The 19,602-nt window shown below is 38.4% G+C and overlaps 2 protein-coding genes across 10 annotated transcripts in view; both read right to left on the minus strand.

Annotated features, from left to right (window-relative positions):
- opa1 (OPA1 mitochondrial dynamin like GTPase) overlaps nt 1-2,565 on the minus strand; it is a 39,257-nt gene extending 36,692 nt beyond the window's left edge. For 4 of the 7 annotated variants that reach the window (XM_034882564.1, XM_034882561.1, XM_034882562.1 and 1 more), the window contains exons 1-3: nt 2,301-2,565; nt 434-758; nt 76-96 (exon numbers count right to left, since the gene is read on the minus strand). In XM_034882564.1, the coding sequence (XP_034738455.1) occupies nt 76-96; nt 434-758; nt 2,301-2,329 (375 nt within the window). In that variant the 5' untranslated portion in view covers nt 2,330-2,565. Of the gene's footprint in view, nt 97-433; nt 759-2,300 lie in introns of all 7 variants that reach the window. The other 3 variants (XM_034882563.1, XM_034882560.1, XM_034882559.1) reach the window with 1 other exon arrangement.
- Nucleotides 2,566-3,688: 1,123 nt separating this feature from the next.
- atp13a3 (ATPase 13A3) overlaps nt 3,689-19,602 on the minus strand; it is a 42,053-nt gene continuing 26,139 nt past the window's right edge. For 2 of the 3 annotated variants that reach the window (XM_034882555.1, XM_034882556.1), the window contains 14 exons: nt 19,469-19,593; nt 18,518-18,678; nt 17,308-17,436; nt 15,785-15,864; nt 15,570-15,612; nt 14,313-14,422; nt 13,604-13,700; nt 13,443-13,515; nt 13,126-13,303; nt 12,436-12,614; nt 12,240-12,328; nt 11,916-11,996; nt 11,073-11,165; nt 3,689-9,046 (listed from right to left, as the gene is read on the minus strand). In XM_034882555.1, the coding sequence (XP_034738446.1) occupies nt 8,849-9,046; nt 11,073-11,165; nt 11,916-11,996; nt 12,240-12,328; nt 12,436-12,614; nt 13,126-13,303; nt 13,443-13,515; nt 13,604-13,700; nt 14,313-14,422; nt 15,570-15,612; nt 15,785-15,864; nt 17,308-17,436; nt 18,518-18,678; nt 19,469-19,593 (1,636 nt within the window). In that variant the 3' untranslated portion in view covers nt 3,689-8,848. The remainder of the gene's footprint in view (nt 9,047-11,072; nt 11,166-11,915; nt 11,997-12,239; nt 12,329-12,435; nt 12,615-13,125; nt 13,304-13,442; nt 13,516-13,603; nt 13,701-14,312; nt 14,423-15,569; nt 15,613-15,784; nt 15,865-17,307; nt 17,437-18,517; nt 18,679-19,468; nt 19,594-19,602) is intronic. The other variant, XM_034882557.1, reaches the window with a different exon arrangement.

Below are 19,602 nucleotides of genomic sequence, written 5' to 3' on the forward strand. Positions count from 1 at the left end.
AAGATCAATGTGTTCACCCAGTTCCCAGACAAAATCAGGAATGACCCAGTTGTATTCACTAAAATCAGGCAGCATGTCCTTCCACTCGTCATAGGTCTGGAGATAAAATGACAAGCTTATGAATCCTCTACTGTTTTCAGTGAGCACCAGTGTGCGAGCACCAGTGTGCGAGCACAGTTAAGCGGGGGACAGCTCTTAGCACCCAGGAAAGGTTTCGCTGAACAGCACATGACAGCATGGTCAAAACTAAGATGGTTGGTGACTACTTAAGTTGCCCCCTCTGTATAATTTATTTATATCGTACAGCTTATATGACAAGATTAAAACACTAACTCTGCGATAATGCAATAACTGAGAACTCAAAACTAGTTCATAAGCAAGAAAATGTACTGAATAGTTCCAAAACCCTAAGTTGGAAACACTAAATACTGACCTTTTTAGCAGTGTACCCTCCTCCTACTGCCGACCCCAGCAGAATGTATCGGAGCCTTAGGAGCCGGGCAGCAAGGCGGGCAACCCAGAAGTTGCGCTGCTGCTGGTGGCCACGGCCCCCTGACCCTGGGGGAGGCTTGGGAGGCCGAATGGGCAACCGTGACATGGAGGTAAAAGAGCGTGCTGCGGTGCGATGAGGGGGTCGTTGGGGGTTGGTGTTTCCCGAGTAGCGATGGTGGATGGCACGAGACAGAGGGTGCAGCTTTTGCAGTGGTACTCGAAATCTCACCCCCATGTTGGTGGAGACCAGGTTCCTGCAAGCCATGCTGAGATGACAGAGAAAATGAACAATAAACTAAACAAGCTATATAACCTATAAAACACCATAACCCTATTTTAAATTCCCATAGAAGCAGGCAGATTTTTGGTATTAAAGGCCAGTTATTTTATGGATCCAGGATACTATGCATCCTGAAAAAGTTCCCTTGGCCTTTGGAATTAAAATAGCCTGATATCATCACATACCCTTCACCATACAAAGAGATTGGCATGGGATACTTTCCATAAAATCATCTCTCAATGCAAATCCAACCGGCTATTAGTCTAACTGAAATAAAACCATGCCACACTCTATATGTATGGTGAAGGGTATGTGATGATAGGGGGCTATTTTAATTCCAAAGGCCAAGGGAACTTTATCAGGATGCTTGAAATAACTGGCCTTTAATGATAAAAATCTGCCTGCCTCTATGGGATTTTAACATAGTATGTATACTTATGAGCTCCCCTGTATACATACCAACACATACACACATATATATATATACACATACACACACATATATATATATATATATATATATATATATATATATATATATATATATATATATATATATACCAGATAAAATCTAAGGCTTGTATAAGTAGTATCACTGAATGTTATGTATTACCAAAGTAAGTTTACACTAGCAAGGTACCTTGTGTATTTGGTGCATACAATAACATATTAAAAAAGAAATACACAATAAGGCAAAGTAAGGCTACAGTCAAGAACATAAGTAAAGAATATATATTACAATAAAAGGTATGTAAGAAAACACTATAACCAAAAGATTATAACTGTTTTAAAGGGAAAGAAGGAACAGTTAGTGTTGGGAGTGCAAAATTATTGTTCAAGGGATGTGCTTTGGAGTAGAAAATTAAGCCAGCCTACAAGTTACAGTACAGAGAGTAGCTAGCAACTGCATGAATGCATAGCTAAATTACTGTTGCTAACCTTCTTTAATTATCTATGTTGCTAATGTGTCTGCCATACAGTGACAAATTACCGATCATGAATCGTCCTTGCAAATGCAGGCGAAGAAAAGATTTGGTGCATGCTCCATATTTTAAGGTAACGTTAACTAGCTAACAACCTGTCAGCAATCGTTATTCAAATACATTAACTAGCTTTGTAAATACATTCATCAAATGCTTAGCTAGTTAAGCAAACAGTATTAAAGAATAAAAGAAAGCGTATGTCAAATCGCAATAACGTTAGTCTGTAACGTTGAGTCAATTTGTTTTGAGACTGTAGGGTAAATAACGTTACAGTAGGATAATAACTAACGTTAGCTACCTTAGCTACGTTACCACTATCACAGGTGCTTAGGAGCGCTAGCTTTACGTCAGTGGCCGTTTGTGGAGAGGTTAGTTAGTAGCTAACGTTTTATAAAGCACGACCGCTATTTACACGAAGCAGGTACCTAGCTAGCTACATTGTCCCCAGCTGTCAAAATTACCAGCTAGCTATGTTTCCTTCTACCACAGCTAGCTAGCTAACAACTAGCTTCTGCTATCGTTATCTTTATTAAATGTGAACTTACCAGGCAGCGTTACTCCCGACACGCAACATGGTGGTTATCAACAGTGGCTTTACACAAATTTCTTTCAAAGTCACTCTTTAAGCATGATTTAATTCATCTTTCCAAAAGGTACACATTTGCTTGCCTGTTATGGCAGCCAACTAGCCTGTTACCTCGTTAGCTAACAAGGACACAGCCAAATGACAGTACACTTCCTGTGAACGGTACTTCCTTCAAACCAGCACGGATAGAAAACGCATCAGTGTATTACTTCCTAGCGTTACGTGTGAAAGGATACAACGTTTTTATATTACATCTATGGGATTCAGGAACTCTCAATTCTGTAAATGGGACATGTGACTTTGGTACTTTGTTTAATGACGTGCTTGGGTCAGTGAGATACTTTTAATAACTAATGTCATCAGATGATAATAAAATTATCAGCCTTCACAGGACAAGGAGCCACTAGAACATATAAAGTAAAAATGACTTTCTCTGTCACCCCTGCTTTAAAGTTACATCAGAATGCTAAGAATTGTAAGTAATTCCCTAGAGCAAAGTTAGGGACGATTACATGGGCAATGCTAATAACATAATTGATACAGATTCCATTTGAATAAACAGGTGCAGCTTAAGATGAGTTAAGATTTGTGGGTGTCACACTTTCTCTCCAGTCTCACTTTTGATAGATAATTTAGGAAATCCATTCGTTGCAACGGTGCACCTTCCTCTTGATATACACAGGAACTTATGTAAGTTCCAGTTGTGTACTTAAAGGGTGAGGAGGAACTGCACAATAGTGAAGCTGTACTGTATGTCCCAATTCAGGGGCTAGATTAAAGACCACATATCTAGTATGAATTCACTTATAATTAGCCTGTCACATTTCAAAGGCTCTGCCAAATGAGATATCTAACACATGAATTTGGAGAACTCAACCGGTGTAACCTTAGCAGCCCTTAGCATCCCACAATCTAGTATGTGCTACTCAGTAGCAGTTGTGAAGAATTATTCAAATACTTTAAGAAAAAGAACTAATGCCACACTGTAAAATACTCTGTTACAAGTAAAAGTCCTACAGTAAAAATGTTACTCAAGTAAAAGTATGTAAGTATTATCAGGAAAAGGTACGTAAAAGTATTAAATGTCATAAACTCAATGCAGAAAATTCCACACATTTAGAAACTGGAAATTATCATACATTCTGTCAAATTAACAAGTGTTTAATTGGCCAATCATTTCAGCTTGACTTGTAGGCCTATATATTTTGGGGTATTTTGGGAATTTCTCTTTGGCAACTTGAGGAATGCGAACTCATTTCTAAATATAACTATATACTTTGCTGTAGCTTCTGCAGCATTATGCTACCCTATATATGCACAATGGACACAAATTGTAGACATCATAGACCAATTTCAGAACATTTATTGAAAAGAAATCAAGATAAATCTGAAATACAATGCTTAGGGAGAAAGAAGTGAAAATAAATTACAAAAAAATAAATTATAGAGTACAAAAGGTACATCTCTGCCAACAAAAACACATATACCCTAGATGAGTTTTTTGCTCAGGTGTAGGCTGCAAATAAAAAGCACACTAGATAAACTGTACTGAAAGCTGACATACAGACAGACTCAACAGTAATAAAAAGTTTTAACAGTATATTTTCATTCAGTATGGGCATCAACTTTTATTATTTTCTATATTCATTACAAATAGACACATTTCCCTGAGGAAACATCCACGAGGCTTCGTATACACAGTGGCTGACTCAATCTAAATGCCATTCGATGGTTTGTTTAAAATACATGGGAAAAAGAGGCCAACGCTGCAAGCAGTGGGTATATGTTGTACCTGTATGAGAGCATAGAGGTTTCAGCAAAAAAAGCCATTGCTTTGACATAGCTATCAGAATAAAGGCAAAATTGTAGAGCAGAAGACGAGCAATAGTAGTATTTACACTTTGCAAGTCACTAAATTGATGATTTTTTTGTATCAAGGTGGAGTTATTACACAGCTGAGACAGACTCATTTTGCCCCTAGCAGCAACATAGTCACTTTTACAAATGGCCGCTAATTTCTAGTAGCAATGCACACTTTTTGCCAATTACATTTTAATTTCAAACGGATGTAAAAGGTCTTTAAAAACATGTAGATAAGATGATCTAACAGAATGGTTGCAAGATCATCAGATGATCATCAGATCAAATTCTTAATTTGCTGAGAGGAGGGGCCAAATATACTACCCGGTTGAATTCCCTTCTTGTGTCAGGTCCTTGGTATTATACGAAGCATTGAGACAAAAGAGACGCAAAAGAAAAGCTGAGAAGTCAATCTACTTTAAGCACCTTCAGAAACAAAATGTTTACACTCAGGACTTGGTTCAACTTTCTTTAAACTCTAAAGTAGACATGTGCTGCATTGTGTTTATCCAAGACAGAAGAAAAATTGATCCGATCACACTTCACTATAACTGATTCAAATTGTGAAATAAATGCCCAGGATTCATGCCCAAATAAGAAAGATCCAAGCTAATGCAACTCCATAACAAAAGTTAAAGTACAAAAAAATCCAACAGCCAGTACAAATCAAAAGTAGACAGACAACTAATTGTAACACAGTACCAAAATAGTAGAAAAAGACACACCAGCCCTTTGATAATCCAAAACCCATACACATTTATAACTAAATCTTTTGACTTTTATGCACATACTAGAAATGTAAATCTTATATATACAGATAGAATCCAACCTCTAATATAATTATCACCTTTTAAAGTCCACTTCTGCTGAGACAAATCAGATTTGAAAGAACTAAACACAGGCTAAAAGTAAACATTTCTTCTTTTTTTCAAATACAGATGTAATGAAAAGTCTTTGGGGGAAAAAAAAAATCAACCATAGTATTGCATTGCATTCAATTCTGCTCTTTATATAACATTCATTTTTAGCCTCAGTAGGTATCTAAAGAAGAAAAAAAAACTGAAAGCAAATTAAAACAGAAAACATAGCATTGAGTATGGAGAGGCAGAGAAATCCATGTAACCCATGTTTTTGACAACATATAATAGAATCTTTCTCCAAATTGGCACAAGAATGTCCATTTGAGCCAAAATATGTATTTCTCACCAGTTTCATCTACAGTACTGGTTATCTTTTTTCTCGCTGGCAATTTACCCACAAAATACTATAACAAAATACTATAACATCGCTCATCAAATAAATGTATCTGTGAAAACTATAGTCACATATCACATTTGAGCTTGTCATAAAAACAGTATGGAACCCAAGTGCATTTGATATATTACAAGCATTTCCATAGACAATGGCTTTTAGGAACTAACTCAGACTCCTTATTACGTTTCGATTTTGTTTCTATATGAAAAAAATCATCAATAATTTATGGACAAGCTTTATGTGATGTCATTCACAAATAAGTGTCACATAATACAACGCTGTTCAAAGATATTTGAGAAATAATTTGTCAGTGAGGAAGGGCATACATATAGTTTGACATTCTTTGACATTGTGTCTCAAAACCACTGATGAGCACTCTGAAAATACTTTAGAACGCTATTAAACCATACATGAAACGCCGGCTGCTAGGCAGAGTATATAGTTATATTGACATTGAGAACCAGCTGCATGCATGCTGGTGTCTTTGCTTTAAAGTGATACCCTACTCAATCTGCTTCTTGAGGATCAAACATCTCAGGTGGCTGTAAAAAAAAAAAAAGCATGATTTCCAATGGTACCAGTTTCCATGGCTTCAAAATGTAGCCGAATGCAAATTCCTCAATCCATTCCTGTTGTGTAAACTGCTTCTGTTAGCTGTTTGCTGAGTATGCCATCATTGTTTTCTATCTTCAATCGTTATCTAATCAACCGCAGGTCCGAGTTGAAACCGTTGCCTCTGCGTCAAGGAGTAAACCTCTATATATGGGAGTACGCTCCACCAGGTGAGCTACTTAGCTGCCCATTATTGTTATCTACCTTAAAATGAATTTCCAGTCAGGTTTTTATTGAGGAAGAAGCAGCACACTTTTACAGCCACCTTCAAAGTTTACAGGGAGTGAGTATAGATTCTGGAGAGCACCACTTTCAATGTCAAAGAAAGAATAGCGAATGTAAAATATAGCCCTTAACGCTCTATGCATGTAGCCTATGTGTAATACATGAAGTGGATATGCTAATCTGCATCCATCACATGCAGCATGTGTTGTTGCATGAATGTTTTGAATGTCCAGCAAGCTGAGATGCACAATGCCTTGCCTTAATTATCACGCTTTCATCAAGTCTTCCATGGGAAGAAAGTCATGCATTTAATTAACTGTCCACGATAACCAGCGTTTTTTTAAATACAGAGATGTTCATGGAAATGTTTCTTAATTCTACAGTGATGCTGTATTTGTAGTTTTTTTTTTCTAGTATTGCAACCAGCAAGTTTTCAGAACATGAAGATAGGGAGCTGGCTTTATGCAAGTGTTGGTATGTTTTCAGTCTCATCAGGCCATGGCTCATAGATGCAAAAAGAAAACATGTACAGGCCCATTAGGGTGTAAAGCTCATTACACACTAGAAAACGTCATTTGATGGATGAAAAGTACTGTAGAGACAGTTTTACTGTAATTGGATCTTTACCACCAGTGCAGCTAATGTTTGGCCAGAAGGGAGCGCCAAAGGAAAAGGCTGTGATGTTCCCTATCCAACTTGTTAGCATGGTATGCTAACACATATGGTATGCTAACATTTAGTTTGTTAGCATGCTATGTTAGGATAAATAAAGTCGAGGTATTCTGTTATGAAGTGTTGTTGACAGGTTTGTGCACAGACAGACCAATGAATGCAGTAGCATTCCTAAAAAAGCGGAGATGAAATTAATTTTTTTGTCAGTTTTCTTTTCTTCATTTTATCTTTATTAAAACCCTAAAAGGTAAACTCTGACAAACAGACGAAACCCAATGAAGATCCAGCCACAGGTCCCAGCCTGTGGTCGAGGGAAGATGAGCACATCTGTCTCCCTCGCTGTTCTCTTTAAGTCCTTTACTTTTTACTTTTGTTCAACGGTGTATGAAGCTTTTGGCCAAATTATGAGGAAAATGCAACCTTTGATTACTTTCCGCTGTTTATTAATTTGTAGTTTCAATCATCAATCTGATGAATAATGTACTGTATTTAGTAATTAAGGCTTGCAATTTGAAGTCATTTTCTAAATTTCCAAAGGTTAAACTGAAAAGTGGCCAGGAACAACAGTAAGATTGGCTATGCAACATTACGGTGCTGACAGCAGATATACAAATACTGGAATGCTGTCAGTGTACCATCAGTTTTGAAAAAACTTTGAATATTTTCACACTCATTGTGCAGTTTCCAAATTTGACAAAATCTGTAAATTCCCAATTTTATTTGTGCATTTACTTGTCAGCTTCTGTCTGGGGTGTGCAACTGAACAAGTTGATTGAAGCCACTCCAAGATTCCCCAATATCCAACGTGCCGTTTGCTTAACAGAATATTTAATTACTGGTTTCTCAAGGGAGTAATTTCATTTAACTGTAAGCTTTAAAGCTTTTCTTTTGGTTATGATTCAATGCTCTCAGATAGGACCCCCTTAAAAATGAGATGCTAGATCTCAAAGGGCTGTCCTTTCAATAGATTCAATGAGTGCTTACCAGGTGGTAATGCTAGCTCATTAAAATGAATATATGTTGTATAAAACCACTTGTAGACCACTACATAGTAGCATTCAGAGCCTGCACCACCTACAACAGGGTAGACCTGTGAAACAAGTTACTGTGTAATGTCCTAAAAGTAAGGTGGTGGCAGAAATACAAACAAAGTGGACCTGCTGCTGCTTTTAAAAAGTAAACAATCAGATCACTGACATCTTTTTTTTCTTCCTTCTTCGCTTTTTTTTTACCAGTTATCTTACTCGCAGTTGAAGTAACAGTGGGTCATACTAGACGGCCAAAGTACAACCCCTCTTTTAGGTTATCATTTTCCTTTCTCCACATTCTATTTTTGTCAGTGATCATTCTGAAATGCTCAGACGTGATATTCCGCTATTTTAGTCTTTGTCTAAAATAGACATCTTGTACTGTGGTTGCTAATGAAATCGCAAAACGCTATAACATGACAATTCTGCATTGGCAATTGATCTGAAGAGGTCAACGTGCGTATTTGACTGACTTATCATCCCTCCGCCAAGCCCGGGTTAAACGCTGCTCAGCTTTGGTGAACAAACATTGCAATTAGGATTTTGGAATTATTCATGTTTATATAATAGTCAAGACGAGCGAGAGAGACCTGAGAGCGTGCGAGTGGTTGAGCCAGAGAGTGCGCTGAGAGATCTGAAACTTAACTTTATTTGGTACTTATGTGCAATCCTAAGGATTTCGCAACCTCTCTGGAACTACAGTATTTGACGCGAGTCTCTGTGAACCGTAATGACAAGCAATAGTCCTGTGACAGTTCATCTGGATTGGCATTCAATGAACCCGTGTTAAATGCTAGCATGTCTCCTGTATAAAAGGGATTTTTTTTTTTTTTATGGTGAGGGACTGTGGGGGGTGCTAGGAGTTGGTCATAATTTGATAGGGGGAGCCATTTTCTGGGAGGGACTTGGCTTCAGTGGTGGTGGTGGGCTTTGGAGGCCAGTCGGGGTCCACACTGAGCTCCTGGGCCAGATGCATGTAGCGAGCCTTGGGTGCCATCTTGCTTGGGCAGCACAGCCGGGATAGACACTTATACGCTCGCAGGTCAATGGCACCCTGAAAATACGACAACCCCAAAAATTAACAAAAATAAAAAAAAGATACCAGAGAAAGGAGGGGAAAAAAGGGGATGAAAGGTTCCATGAATTGGTCACATTTTGTTCAGGTTCTCTCAAACACTATTACTGACCAATGCAAATCCAACAGTGGCATGCTATTATAACTGTTGCATGCAAAATATAAAACTGGAGGAGCCTTTTGGATGAAACATAGACACATTTCTTTACACTGGTAAAATGCAATAAGAGTTCATGCATGCAAGTCATTCAAAAACAAAATGCAGCATGATAATAGTTTGAAAGAGTTGGCGGTAGACAGCTTAAAGACTGAGCCCACTCCCTAAAAACAAGCCAATGGAGTCAAAGCTCAAACAAACAAAGGATTCCACAGCAGATAAATGTATTAAAACATTTCTCCATGAAGTTAACTGTGAGAGAAGGAATCTAAAACAAAAATCCAGAAAATTACATTGTATGATTTTTAAATAATTAATTTCCATTTTATTGCATGACATACAGTAAGTATCTGATACTTCAGAAAAGCAGAACTTAATATTTAGTACAGAAAACTGTTTGCAATTACAGAGATCATACGTTTCCTGTAGTTCTTGACCAGGTTTGCACACACTGCAGCTGGGATTTTGGCCCACTCCTCCATACAGACCTTCTCAAGATCCTTCAGGTTCCAGGGCTGACGCTGGGCAATTCGGACTTTCAGCTCCCTCCAAAAATTTTCTTTTGGGTTCAGGTCTGGAGACCGGCTAGGCCACTCCAGGACCTTGATATGCTTCTTACGGAGCCACTCCTTAGTTGCCCTGGCTGTGTGTTTTGGGTCGTTGTCATGCTGGAAGACCCAGCCACGACTCATCATCAATGTTCTTACTGAGGTAAGAAGGTTGTTGGCCAAGATCTCGCGATACATGGCCCCATCCATCCTCCCTAAATACGACGCAGTCGTCCTGTCGCCTTTGAAGAAAAACATCCCCAAAGAATGATGTTTCCACCTCCATGCTTCACGGTTGAGATGGTGTTCTTGGGGTTGTACTCATCATTCTTCTTCTTCCCCCAAACAGAGCGGTGGTTGAAAACTAATGGTTTTCTTTGAGACTGTGGTCCCAGCTCTCTTCAGGCCATTGAGCAGATCCTGCCATGTAGTTCTGAGCTGATACCTCACCTTCCTCCTGATCATTGATGCCCCACGGGGTGAGATCTTGCATGGAGCCCCAGACCGAGGGAGATTGACTGCCATCTTGAACTTCTTCCATTTTCTAATAATTGCGGTAACAGTTGTTAGCTTCTCACCAAGCTGCTTGCCTATTGCCCTGTAGCTCATCCCAGCCTTGTGCAGTTCTATAATTTTATCCCTGATGGTGATTTTTATACAGGCAACAAGTTCAAACATGTACAGTTAATACAGGTAATGATTGGAGAACAGGAGGGCTTCTTAAAGAAAACAGGTCTATGAGAGCCAGAATTCTTACTGGTTGGTAGGTGGTCAAATACAAAAAAAATGCAAATTAATTAGTAAAAAATTGTACAATGTGATTTTCTGGATTTTGGTTTTAGATTCCGTCTCCCACAGTTGAAGTGTACCTATGATAAAAAATTACAGACCTCTACATGCTTTGTAAGAAGGAAAACCTGCAAAATCGTCAGTGTAGCTCCCTACTATAAACCTATCTATCTCAATTTAACATGTTTAAGAGTGACCACGAGTAACTCAAATCAACTTTCAAAATAGCTTTTAGCTTAAGCAAGAATGTTATTTAAATAACTTGTCTTTAAGAGAAGTTATGAAGCTTTTCTCAAAACAAAGCTGGAGAACAGAATGGTTTGGAGTAAAACTGCAACTGTGATTAGAAAGCCCATCAGAAGGACACCAGAAGAAGAGTACATGCATGTGTTAGTTAGAAGTTACAATAGAAAGGTGTGCTCCGTTAGAGAAACATTAAAAAAAAGAAGAGGGAACACCACACAAGAGGAAAATGAAAGGGCTAAAGAAAAATCAGTCAGATTCTCCCAACCTGTTCGGTCGCAGCGACAGGAGTGACGCCAAAGCTGCCCTGTTTGTCTCGGCTGAACACAAGCTTCCATAAGACGATGTCAAGGATGAAGGTCTATGAAGTAGCGTAGTGGGCAGGGGTGAGAATTACAGAGAGGCCAACTTGATTTCACATAGCTTCTGCATTGTTTCTTTTGCACAGACGTTGTGGCAACTATTTTCTTCCATCAAGTTGTGCATAAATGAATATGTGAGGTTAAACAAATTAGTAGGAAGAGACTGCATGGAAATTACAGTCTCCAAATACTGCACAACTGCTAAAAGGTTTTAATTATGGGCAAAATTATTTTGAGAATTTTTTTTTATTAATCAACTTAAAACGATTAAGGAATTTGCACTGGAAGTTCATGAAGCAGCATCATTTATGGTGTCTGTTAAGCAGTGCATGTATGCAAGGGCAGTCATCTAAAAGAAGGCAGAGGCATAGTGATACACCTCCACTGTGTATGGCAAGCCAGCATGAACTATCCATTATAATGCAGTGGTATAGCAATACATTATTTTCTTGAAGAGCACCCATCTATCCAAAAGTATGCTGCTTTGAGGATTTCCAAAAGCCCAACAAAAGGTTAACATTTCACCAATTAAACAGTCACATACTTTCAGTGTTAACAATACCAAATACTGTAGTTTGTCTTCTCTCTAAAGAAAAGAACATTCATTTAACATAAATATTTCTCACAACACAAGATTGAGCCTGCTGCCCAGCTAAATGAGACAAAGATGAGAACATCGCATGAAAAAAACAAAATCTGAACATGAGAAAAACATCTACTGTTACCATGTGTTGAAGTGTGTGTCTTACCTCCACCAAGACAGAAGCAACGGCATTGACTAAGATGATGAGGAAGAGTTTTACCCTCCATTCAAAGGGAACACAAACAATCTGTACAGAGAGAGAAAGGGATGCAACGCTGACCATCAGAGATTGTTATTATTAATATTATTATATTGTTTTAAGGCTTCATGTATTTGCAACACTTCAATTAGGCACATCGTAATGACTTTGTATTATATTAAAATATAACAAGGAGTATAGAGGTCAACAAAAAAGCTTGATAAAAATAAGATGCCGTCTACACCAGAGCCAAGTAAAGCAGCATGTTTCTTGTGTTTGAAGTTTTCTTACCTCTAAAAACACGTCAATACTTTTGACAGGATGGAACAGGAGGAAAAGCAGAAAAACATACAAACTCAGGGCAGACAGCACAAAAGGCCCTGTGGAGAGAAAACACGAGCACAAACACACATAAACAATTTTATAACATTTAATAGTAACTTGGTAACTAATTTAGGACTGATTTATTGAGAAGCATGTTTCTTACAATTCTTGTAGCTAGGCTGCCTGAAGGGTTTGCCCTTTGAGAAAACGATGGCAACAACAAGATACTGGAAGCAGGAGACATAGAAGAGGCTGGTGTTTTCGTAGTTTTGGATGTTGTGGTCGTCCACTTCTGTGTTGTTGTGGTCAGACACATTTAAATGTGATGACAGGATGCAGGCACTGGGTGAGAGAGAGTTCAATTCAAGAACAATCAAATAACATTTTCAGTCTGTTGTCAAAATACAGTAATATGTGCACATGGCAATTATTTAAAGGAGCTGTGTGTAGAATTAAGGGGTTATAGTGGCACAAATTATATATAAAATTCATAACTATTTTTTCATTAGTGTATAATCATCTGAAAATAACCATTGTTATTTGTGTTTTCTTAGAATGAGCCCTTCATATCTACATAGGGAGCAGATCCTCTTCCACAGAGATCACCATGTTTCAACAGTAGCACAGAATAGACAAACCAAACAACGGCGCGGAGCTCCGTGGCCTGCTCAGCTACGCTACTACTTGCTCAAGAATTGTTGTTATATTGCAGCACTTCCGCCTCCTATCTGTATCATGAAGGCCACTTGATCATGATATGTGACTATTCACAAATCATATCTACTTACCAAATATGTTGTAATGTTGTTTTTGGTTTGGCTGAGGTACATTGACAATGACAACGGGTACTCACTCTGTAAGTGGTGTCCAAACTGTGTACCAGGACTGCTTTCGGACCCAAAGGAATGTAATGGTCTGGAAGCCCAAGCAGATGAGGATCTGAGTCAGCACAGAGAACAGCAGCGGTCCTGAGATCAGACCTGATGGGGGACGACGTGATACCAGTTCTTTCCACGCTGGATTCAGACTCACTGAAGAAGAGCAGAAAACAGACATTGTGGGTGAGGAGAAGAGACAGTAAGTAAAGATATAGGTTAAGAAAAATAAAAGCACATAATATATGGTAAGAAAAACATTTCACCTTATCCTTGTTACTGTTCTTATACTTACTAGTAAAAACAATAAGGAGGATGATGGCAATATCAATGAAGAGGAACTGGAAGTCTCCAAGGTTACTGAGGATCTAAGAAACAAAAACAACAAACAGTTTAGAGACTGGATTTGTCATTAATTCCTCAGCTGATATATATGGTAGAAGCAGCATTACGTACAGAGTAAAGGAGAGTGACACTGATGTACTGGATGATGCTGTAGAGGGCCATGAACTTGAACACACAGAAGGAGGTGATGAGAGCAGCACGCCCCTCCCTATAAAAGCAAGCAAACACTGTCTTATCTCTCCATCCAACATTTAAAGTAACTTTATGTCACGTAGCCATAAAAACACAAATATACATAAAAAGCCCTTTTTAAAAAGGTCCCCTGGCATGAAAATTTCACTTAGATTTCTTTTTAAATTATTATGAGTTCCCCCAGCCTGGCTTTGGTCCCACAGTGGCTAGAAATTGCAATAAGTGTAAACCAAGCCCTGGGTATCCTGCTTTGTCTTTGAGAAAATGAAAGCTAAGATGAGCCAATCTGGAATCTTGCCCCTCTCTCTGCTTTGCTTGCCCAGAAAATTTGGCCCAACCATGAGACAGACATGGTCAAGGCCACACACCCAATCTCCAGCATGCCCCCCTCTCTCTTCCTCAAAAGCTACAAACTCAGAATAAACATCCTAAAGAAAGCTCATTGTGGGACTGGTTCTAGTGGCTGTAATTCTGCACCAAGGCTGAATTTTGGGAAAGAGACTTCAGATATGGTATACCGGTACAACTAAGGCCTATATAACAGCATCCAAAGAGCACCATGTCATGGGACCTTTAAGCACCATGAATGTATTGTGGGGCACACAAATATAAAGAAGGAAAGAAAAACCTGATAAGGCTGGGGACACAGGAGATGTTGGGGGTCCTGGAGGTGAAGGGAGAGGCTACTGAGGCCTCAAGCTCTGACAGAGAAATGCCCCCATGAGCCCTCTTCAGAGCCTGTGGATGAAGAAAGTTTGGAATATAAAGTATGTCCAGACTAGAGCAGCATGATTTGGAGAAAAAGCAAATTTACAATACTGCAATTACAATATAATGGTTTAATGAGTTTACTCGATTATTAAGGAAAATGCAGAAAATAATCTTGAATTTTGAAAGGTTTCTTTTTTTTTCATGAACAGACAAAGTTAAACGACCATAAGAAGAAATACAAACAAAAATGTTCAATACTTTAAAATAACTTAAATTAAAATTTAATTTAAAAAAATACAAATTCTTATTAAAAATCATACATTTTACATGCCCTTATTAATAATGACATTTAAGATGGGTGTAATATAACTAGTGATTAAGTTACAAAATATATTTTTGTATAACCTCTTCTTCTCATCTGCATGCTCTGAACCCCTCTACAAATCTGATACTTACACTGCCGTACACAATAAACACGCTACTGCCTTTCCAGACTGACTGGTCTTATCTTTTGTGTATGTTGTTACGAGGGGCGCTCTTAATACATCCATGGTGAACCGTAATTCAGAGGTAAATTCAACGTAGATTCAACACAAGAATTGTTGTGACTTTATAAATTATAGAGTGCGGTCTAGACATACTCTATCTGTAAAGTGTCTCAAGATAACTTGTTATTATTTGATATCATAAATAAAATTGAATTGAACACAGAAGCATAAATGAAAAGCACTAGTGAGAGTGAGAATGGCAGGCAAGTGAGTGACGTCAATGAAAGAGTGGTAAAGCAAAAGAAGTGAACCGTAAGCAGCGGACTTTGCATAGCGGTGTGAGGGAAAGGCAAGAAGAAAAAGACAATGTAAAGTGAGTTAACAGTAAAAACTAAGACAAGGTGGCTTCATCTTTTGTTAAAACTCGGTTAAGTGAAGGGTGTTATACAATGTGGAAACTGCACTGCAGTGTGTCACACATACAGCAGACCTTTTTGTTTACTTAAAATCGCAGACCTTTTTGTTTACTTAAAATCACAGACTTTTTGCGGTTATGTAATCGTGCAGAGTCACATCGCGATTGCAATTAGATTAATCATGCAACCGTAGTTCAGACTGCAATCAATTAATGTCTATTGACCCGTTACTGTCACACTGATAATGGCTTTTTGAGGGGATGTACATACCCCACAATCGTTTGCTCCGTCTCCACACATCCCCACAAAGTAGCTGTGAGCAAATAAAGAGGAACAGTGACTCAGTGCACAAAATATATACAGTATATACTGGATATAGTTTTTCAGTTGATTAAACTCTCAGTCGCAAGTAGCCATATATTGTGAATCTAATACATACAATTTGTAATTGTTCATTGCTACATGTGTTCAGCATTAATACTTACTCTACGCCCTGCAGCACCTCAATGAGCTGGGTTTTCTGGTCTGGGGCCATTCTGGCAAACACCGTCCCATGCAGCACCAGCTTCAAGGCAGAAAACAGGATCATAACAACACAAACCTTAGGTATCTTCTGTACCCAAAGAGCAGTAAAAGAAACTTTAACATTTCTCCAGTTACAGAAAAGGTTGCAGTGGTGTGTACTAGGGCTGCACGATTGTGGCCAAAATGATAATCACGATTATTTTGATCAAAATTGTGATCACGATTATTAGTTGATTTTAACCAAACGACTTTTATTGTTGCATAGGCTGTTTATAACTGCTTTCACATCCATATTATGCTACATTCTTCTTATGCTGAAGTTGTATAGACATACAGCTACAACACATACAATTTGCTATCTGATATATATCTATATATATATCTATATATATATCTATATATATATATATATATATATATATATATATATATATATATATATATATATATATATATATATATATATATATATATATATATATATATATATATATATATTTTTTTTAAGTATCACTGAGAAAGCTCCTTCACTTGTTTTCAACAAAAACTGATTAAAAGAGCTAGGGAGAGAGGGAGTGCGATGGACGTACTCACAGAGAGACGGCTGACTCATTATGGATGGTCAAACAGCGGGTCAGCGCAGTTACACACGCCGTGTGTATGAAATGTCTGTATCATCACTGCGCTGCATTTTTATGAACTATGATATTCTGGCCATGGGTCACATCTCTCGTCCAGGTCCAGCAGGCTCCGTCTCACACGCTGTTATTCTATGAACTGAAGTTAGTTGCATTCAATAACTTCTCCTGTGTTTTTCACCGTGGCGGCCGCAATAGCAGAGTTACCGGCGGAAACACTGGTACAAATACAGGTTTGCCTCTCATATTTAACAATATACAGCTGTGCTGATAACAAAACTGTGGACAAATATCAGAAGTGTGGACCGGCGACGCTGTGTGGCGAGGATACAGAAAGTAGTGGAGAGATCAAACACAGGCACGGCTTCACAGAGGAAATGGGTCATGTAATGCAAAATTAAACCATATCCATATAAACAACATTGCAGCTGATGCGAGGACATTAGGTGCACCGGTGCGTCCTAGAGGAAAAATATTACTTGCGTCCTAGAACCCTGTGAGCTACCAGACACTAACTAGCGCCGCCACCGACTAGCAGTGGTCACTGCTGTTGTTTGAAAAACAACACAGACGGGACAAAATGTTGCATTTACTGGTAAACTGGTAAACCTTGGGACCAACGTATAACCGACTGCTATCTGTTGTGGAATTTTCCTCCCGTTACTGCGCGTTGAAGGAAACAACTCTGACTGGCACACGATCAGACAGTGGTTTACGGAGCGGTAGGTTGGCTTTGTAAAAAAAACAGATCGTTCTATGAAATGACGCATTTAAAAAAAATAAAAAAATAAAATTTGATTAATTGTGCAGCCCTAGTGTGTGCTCTCATTTAAAAGGCCTCATACCTTTTGAAGCATGTCAGGGAAATGCTCGGAGATGACGGCAAATGATTTTCCATTCATAGCGAAGTGGTACAGCTCGTTTGTTTTTGGCTCGTCTACGTGGCACACTTCCTCCAGACTGATGTTCACTTCCTGTTGAAGTAATGAAAGTTTGGATTGGAGTCAAAACATTAAAAGATACAATTTTAAGGTTACCTCAATAACTTTAGAGTTGAACCAGCTTTTCAGACTGTTACTAACAATTAAGAGTTTTGCCAAGGTCATCTATTATTATTCAGCTGTTGTATTGGATTGCACTATGTAATGGGGCTGTTTGAACGAATTCCAAAAGTCGAAAATAATTTGAATAGTAAAAAAATCAATACTATTCAAATGCTGAAATTACTATTAAAATGTTATTTCATTTACTAAATAACGTTAGCTAATCTCCCTCTTGTCATGCCACGTCTGATGAACAATATGTTATGGTAGTGAGAAACACAAGGCATTGTTAGCTAATGTTACGTACCGAGTAACGTTATTACAAGTGAAGTGACATGCTGCGGCAGAAAATCAGAAGGAGGACTGGAAATATTTTTTTCTTTCGCTGTCAAAGTTAGCTTTGACTTCATATATTACCTTCTAACAGCTGTATTCTCAGTAACGTGACAATCTGCCATTTATGACAAATCCTTTTGGCTGTGATTTCTATCATGATGTCATTGTGCTAACAAGTTAGCCTTTGTAACGTAGCCTCTTCATTACACTTGTTAGTTTCATTACAGTGTTCATTGTTTGTTGCAAAGTGCTTGGTGGAAAACAATGTAAACAGAGAGCGGCATGCCAGAAATGCAATGCGCCATGACATAGACCCCCTTGAAGGCCAGGCTGATGTTGGAAGTCCCTCTAGTGGACAGAACGTGTGACGACAACCACATGCTTTAAGTCGCATTGACAATGCACAAGCCTAAGTAGTATAGTACCTATTTATAACAGGCTGCAAATGGGCATTCAAATATTATTTGAATATTTAAAAAATAAAGGGAATTCAAATGGTATTATAGAGGAAGACTGACAGCTCTACTATGTAAACAAATGTATTTATTTGTTTAAACTAAATAGTTTTTTAATAAACACTGACAAATGTATTTAAATCCCCTTTTCATTGGTTGCTCTTTCTGTCAGTTTTGTGTTTGTGCGAGTATTTGTATAAGCATTCGCCCCATTGCCTCACCTCCATGCAAGATGTCTTGCTCAGCTTCTCGGCGTATCTCCAGGTGATCTTAGCGGCTTGTCCATCATGGGGAGGGAGGGCATCAGCAATGATGACTGTGTCTTTGGGAGGGATCATTCCACAGTCCCGGGCCACAGAGATGGCGGTCAGCATGTTGTCACCTGGAATGTTTATATGCAGCACACATGTCCTTTTTAGCATTTTTTTTCCCAATAGAAATTAATTACTTCTTTTATGATGAGCAGCTGATATCATGCATGGGCATGGGATTTTAATACAGTGTCAAGCTGGGACAGAAAAATTGTTCTTAATTTGACTCTGTTCTTCCCTATTATCATCTACCTTTCTCACAAATACACATGCATTATAAAAAATGTCCTTGACCCATTTCTCAACAACCCATATTAGTTTGTGTATAGTATAGGTATACAAGTTGAATGGAAACAGGAGCTTATTGTCCTGGAACCCTCCACATAAAGATTTGGTGACATATGGACTATGAGGAGAAAGCCTGGTTCTGAAATGGTGTGTGTGTACATCATGAATCCCTCCGACCTATGAAACAACCTTCTGAAGACAGATAAGGTGAAAGCCAAGCAAGGAAGTAAAAACAATGCTCTGGTATATATTGGAGTTAGTTTGTGCCAGTTACACTGAGTAGCCTAGAAAAGTTATTAGATGAAATTTGAGGTACAGCTGAGTTTTAAATCCAATCTTATGAGGACCAATATGCAGATTATCAAACTCATTATGCTGCCTGTGTTGCATCAAAACATGAGCTTTAAGCCACTACACACAGAGAGAGACATAAAAAATGTTTGTGTCATGTGCACTGAATGTTTTCTTTTGCATGTCTGTGTGTTTGATTTTTCTACCTAATGGCCATATGTTGATGCCATTAGTAGTTTAGTTAAAGCTTGTGTAAATGTGTGTATGTGTGCATGGTCTCACCAGTAACCATGACAGTGCGGATGCTGGCTCGGTGGAGTTCCTGCAGCACCGCTGGGGTTTCTGCCTTCAGCTTGTTCTGCATGATGATAAGACCCAGGAACTCCATGTTTCCCTCTATGTGATCCCTAGTTTAG

Source organism: Etheostoma cragini, chromosome 9, assembly GCF_013103735.1.
Source record: "Etheostoma cragini isolate CJK2018 chromosome 9, CSU_Ecrag_1.0, whole genome shotgun sequence".
NCBI classification, from domain to species: domain Eukaryota; kingdom Metazoa; phylum Chordata; class Actinopteri; order Perciformes; family Percidae; genus Etheostoma; species Etheostoma cragini.